At 40.2% G+C, this 5,690-nt stretch overlaps 1 protein-coding gene across 1 annotated transcript in view; it reads left to right on the top strand.

Moving 5' to 3' along the window:
* Positions 1-1,305: 1,305 nt before the first annotated feature.
* The window catches only part of ARID5B (AT rich interactive domain 5B (MRF1-like)), a gene marked incomplete at its 5' end in the record, with an annotated part of 35,772 nt that continues 31,387 nt past the window's right edge, over positions 1,306-5,690 (top strand). The window contains one exon of the mRNA XM_009073758.1: positions 1,306-1,418. Coding sequence (XP_009072006.1) covers positions 1,306-1,418 — 113 coding nt within the window. The remainder of the gene's footprint in view (positions 1,419-5,690) is intronic.

The raw sequence follows: 5,690 nt of genomic DNA, 5'->3' as shown, positions 1-5,690 counted from the left end.
TATATACACACATATCTATATATTTTTACCATGTGCCAGTGTTGGGGGAAGAAAAAAGGATGTGACTTCTGATTTTAAACCCACAGCTTTTCTTTTTCTCTGAACAGATCAAATATGACAGTGTTACTCAAACTATAAAATCAAATTAGCACCCTTTATTGTGTTTGCAAACTAATTAGAATGTAAAATGTCCTGAAACCACTGGCTTATGCTGTGACAAATGTAAGATTAGAAACAATTAGAAGACACTCAAGAGGTTTGTGATGTTTAGATTTCTGACATTGTTCTAATCATCCCTTTAAGTAATGAAAACAATGGTTACCTAGAAATTAAAGGTTTAAAGGAAATTATCTTATTCAGTGCAGTCATTAGTTAATGATTGTTTATCATTTTAAATGTTGCCATAGTAGTCGGAGGGTGATTTTTAAGTCTGAAAGCAGAGAGGACACGTAATAATGAGCAAACATCTGCTTCATCTATTATTTCTATATATGACCATAATTTGTATCCTAATGCCACTATTGAAAGATGAGCGTGGTATTTTTTATGATGATCTATATCCCATTCCTCGTATGGCTCAGCACGGTTGGGGTTTAGTCACTGTGTTATTTCAGAGCTGGTTTATGTTAGGAATTGGACAAAACTGAAAGTGATTCATGTTAATTTGTATGTGTGGTATGTAACCCTTATGAAACAATCAATCACTTATTTCAGTACTTGTCAACTTCTAGAACTAGTTGTTAAGGGGTTTTTTTGATCCATTTCAGGACTCAGGGGTAATTTTTTTATTTTTTTCTGAAACTTTTTTAGAAGAACTTTGACAAGAATGACAGGATATATAAACATTTCTTGGAGCTGTGAGGAATTTCAATATTTCAGAACATTTCCAAAGCCAGATATTTCCCAAAGTTGGAAATAGTAGTACTCTTGCTGGAAGATTAGAAATAATAAAGGCAGCGGGGTGATTAATGCAAAGTTACCTATTAATATTCAATTTTGTTCAGTTTTTTGTACCATGGAGAAATATTTGTGCTTTCTCTCCAAGTCCTTTGGAGACCAGTGTTTGACTTTATATTAATTAGTTATGTGCAAGTAGAATAGATTAGCCTTGGGGGGATATTCTATAGAAATGTATAGTGTGTCAGGATGTAACCCATGGAGGATGGGAATCTTCTGACAAGCATTTATGATAGACAGATGTGTACATTTCTGTGACTGATTCGAGTGGAATTATTTATTATGCTTTCAGCTGTTAAGAATCCAGGATAAAACAATGTGCTCAAATTGTTCTCCATTAATTTTCAGCGCCAAATCTTAAAGGCAGACCGCGCAAAAAGAAGCCTTGCCCACAGAGAAGAGATTCATTAAACGGCATTAAGGATTCCAACAATAATTCTGAAAGCAAAGCTGTTGCCAAGGTAAATCACTTAATAATACTCTTTTCAGTGCGCTCTCCTTTTTTTGGTACAACCCTGTCTTTGTTTCCCAGCATGCTGTTTCAAATTTAGAGTGTAACTTATTTTCTTGGGGAGATAAATGAGATTTTTTTTTCCCAATAGTTTTATTTTTCACTTTAAATCATGCCTGTGTTCAAAGTTACCAGCAGCTATAATCACCCAGCAACCTAATGCTATCAGCTTGTTGGTAACTGGTAGTGCTTAAGCTTTCTTGGCATCTAGTGTTAGTTTTCACATTCTGTGACACACAAACATAGTTTGTGACAGTATCTCCGGATTAAAAATAAACCTGGGACCAGCTCACCCTGTTACAATGTACTTCTAAGTATAAGTTTGAAGATAAACAGACTAGGAAACAAGAGCTGCACAGTAATGGTTTCTAAGAAGCACACACCAATGACATTACCCTGATGTTAAGATATCGACTGTTTTTAAATTAGGAGGGGAAAAAAAAGAGATACATGGAGAAACCCAGTATGAAAGCTTAAAAAATTCTGGGCCTTTTAATACTCAGTGCTGACCTGCATGTTCCAGGGTTTGTTGAATAGTGAGTGCTTCTACAGAGTCTTCTGTCTGTACTGCAGGGCTTAGCCCATACTGCAGGTAAAAATTGGATCACTGATTTGTGTTTACAGACTTAATCTCTCAGCTATTTATGGGTTTGTGTGTTTTCCTTAAAAGATTTTAAAATGGAGTTTCTGTAGTGTAAATTGCATCCTATTTTCTCTGTTTTCTGAGTGGTTTTAAATAGGAATTTAGTTTTCTCTTAAAAAAAAAAGGCACAAATGGCTCCTTTCAAGATGATTTAATTTGAAACTGTAAGATGCAAAGATGGAAAATTACTTAGAGCAATATTTGATTTTTATCTGAGGCAGAACTTAGTCACTCTGGTACTTCTGAACTAAACAGCTAAAGGGGTTTGCATATACTGGATTTTTACACCAACTCCTTCCAAATCCATTGTTCCAATAAATGTGGATGTGTGTCTGGAAAACACTTCCATTGTTGTGAGCATCTCTTTAGGAAATACAGTGAATCCATAGATCCATTTGCCTTGGTATTGTCGTACACAGTGAATGTCCTGAGAGATTAGGAGGTTAAAGAGGTCAAGTGGAAGTGTTCTGCTCTCAGTTTCTCATAGGAAGGCAAATTAAATTCCACCTCCTCCTCCTCCTTCCTAGGAGTTCAGTTAAAATTGTGCCTTCTGTTGATGACGATAAAAGAGGCTGAAGTTCATGATGAAGCTCTGCCCTTAAGTCACTGTTTCTCTTCTTTTTGTGCCCTATTGTGCTCAGTTGGAGTCTGTACTATTGTATTCGACAGGCATGGTAAGAGGCAGTGGAGCCTGGTGTGTTGAGTTGCAGTGTCCTGCCAGATACTATAGAGTTTGTCTGAATGTTTTTGCTTGGTGAAAGAATGTGCCAAATCTGCGGTGTGAAAATGTCTCAATTTACCTCAGTTCTCCCTTCCCCCAAGCCATTTAGTGTTAAAACATTACCAGAAAGCTGCAGCATGGACTGTATTGTCAAAGCACCCAGACTCTAACACAAGTAGTGCTGCCTCTTCAGCACCTGATATATAGGTATTACAATAATTAAAAACAACAGTAACACTTCATACCAAATTGTTTATCCTCTCTGTTTGTATTTGGGTTCACCCTACTAGTCAAATGGGAGGATATTTCAGATAAGAAGTAATTCCACCTATTTATCTAGTCATACTGTGCTCATCATTGTGCAGATATTAATAGCATTAATTATCTTGGCCAGCTTAATTTCATTATAAATAATAGACATGCTTATGATATAATGTCCTTGTGTGTAGTCACACTGACTTCACTGTGGCTCTTCACATCAATCCATGTCTTGGGTCTGTGGATATACTTTAATAACGGGAGGACAGCAAATCAAACCCTCTACAGCAGATGTACTGCACTTTATACAGGCCCTGCCCATCAGTTACTGGGGAAGGAAGGGAAGTGTATTTGGGGAAGATAGAGGATTGGATGTCTTCTCACTGTTGGGAACAGTTGGAATGTTAAGTCATCATTGTGAGCTCCATGTTGGATTTCATCACTGGTTAGCCTTGTCTATCAGTGCTCCATCTTTGACTAATGCTGATGATGGGTCCATGGAGAGCAGGGTTGAACACTGCTAGTGCAAACAAGACAAATCCACTTGTGTCAGGTGCTGAAGCATTTTGGCAGTGGTCCTGGCCATATTCCTGTTCCAGCTGAAATCGCTTTCTACCGGAAGTTGTGCTGCTTGCGTTCTCCGATCAAGTCACGCAGTGTCTGACAGCACCTGCCTTTCTTGTCTTGAGGCAATGGCTCTAATGGAGTTGCAGTGGCTCTATGGCTTGGGTCAGGAAACAGCAGCAGTGGTGTTCTGAAGACTCTGGTTTTGAGCCTGTTAAGACCAGTGCAAGCTGCATGGTTGTAATAACTCGCTGAATTTCATGCTCTTAGCTGCCAGTGACTAGAAAGCTTTGTACCTTCCTATAATGTAGTTCTCATTAGGCATGTTTGCCTTGAACCATCAGCGAATCGTTTTGGAGTCTTTTACTGTTACCTGACACAGAAGAGCATTTGGTTGGGTAGAGCAGCTCTGAGTAAATGTCAGTGTATGTGGCTTGTTAAAAACAGAATGATAGTGGGACAGACAATATCCTTCTGGACCTGCAGGTGGTGCCAGGAAAAGTGGGTCTTTGATGGTGGCACTTGTTGCTTTTGATCTCCTTGCTGATCACTACATCCACTTCAGTACCTCCTGGGGAATATCAGGAGGTATTCCTGAATGTGCCTGTCTACTCAGGCAGATTCAGCTCTCCTGGAGAGGGATGTATCAAGCTCTTCTCTCCAAACACTCCCAGGACTCTGGAGGCTTTCATACTTCCCATGTCATCAGTGCTGGACAGGCTTTTGGGACTTGCAGGCTCCAGCATGACCCCCATTGTACCTGTGTCATCCTCCCAAAGGGTGTTCCCATTCAGAGCATGCAGAAATGCATTCTGAGGCTTTTTAAAACTGGCTGATCTGACCATCTCGAAGAGCTGAAAGGATTAACTTGTTAAACACAGAAATTGCCCCCAAATGAATCTGCTCATTACATCTCCTAGTGCAAATGCTGAAGTAAATCTCTCACTTCATTTGTACAGCAAGATCTGGGAAATTAGTTTAAAAGTTGCCAGGATATGCTTTTCCTGTGGCCACAGGTGGCTTGGCATGCTCTCAGACCTGGAGATTTATTCTGAGCATCTCAGCCATTATCTGATTGAAATTGTAAAATGCAGGTCTGTAGTGGTCTGAGTTGTGTGTGACCTCTGGCAGGAGAAGACAAACACAGGGGTGTGTTCACCGGCCGTTTGGTCACGGATCATCCACCTCTGATGGAGCACATAGCATGTTCAAAGCCCATCTCAGTGCACCCCCAGCTCATCCATGCTGTGGCTCTGGGTTGCCTGTCAGGGCCTGAGCCTGCAGTTTCACTTTGGAGGTGTGTTACTCATGCTGAGGCTACTATGAAAGGTTTTAATGATGGAAATTGAATATAACAGAGTCATTGAGGCTTTCTGAGCAAGCAAGAAAAGAGAGCACAGCCAAGGAAAGCTCAACATTCAGGACCTTCCTCCAGGTCTTTGTCCTCTAGGAAGATTCAAAATTGTGTTTTGAAAGAGAAGGGCAATTTGTGGTGCTTGGTGCAAATCTGGCATCACTCTCACTGATTTTGATATTTTATGCAGGATTTACACTGGTTTTACCCAGAATGGCTTTTGGCCCCTTTAGTTCTCATTAATCAGTGGCCATGGCATTCACTCATATTGCCTGTCAGGTGGTGGGGAGGTTCCCAAAGTGAGGCTTGTGCCTCAAACGCTGAGTCGATGAAGCATTGCAACCTTCAGCAAAGCTTTGTTGAACTTGACACTGCTTGGAGTCCCATTCATTGCATTTTGACACCTCTGAGTTCCACAGGTGCTTGGACCTCGCTTCTCTGTAGACTGGAGAGAGGGAGATTTTGTGCACTATGGGTTTTTCTCACTCCTGGTCACTTTCTTAATGCTATTTAATTTGTTGCCCTTTGTCTCCTTTGTAGCACCATTAGTTTGCTTGTGTGGCAATGAACTTAGATTTCAGTTAGCGTTTATGCCCAGGCTGTCTTTGCAAACATGGTTCTGAATTGTCCAGTTTGAAAAAGAAAATCCATTTAAGAGATTGAGTGATTGACTTTACCTAGG

The sequence above is a fragment of the Acanthisitta chloris genome, unplaced genomic scaffold (assembly GCF_000695815.1).
Source record: "Acanthisitta chloris isolate BGI_N310 unplaced genomic scaffold, ASM69581v1 scaffold564, whole genome shotgun sequence".
NCBI lineage: Eukaryota > Metazoa > Chordata > Aves > Passeriformes > Acanthisittidae > Acanthisitta > Acanthisitta chloris.
Note: the sequence above shows the minus strand (reverse complement) of the source record. Positions and strands in the feature narration are given on the sequence as shown.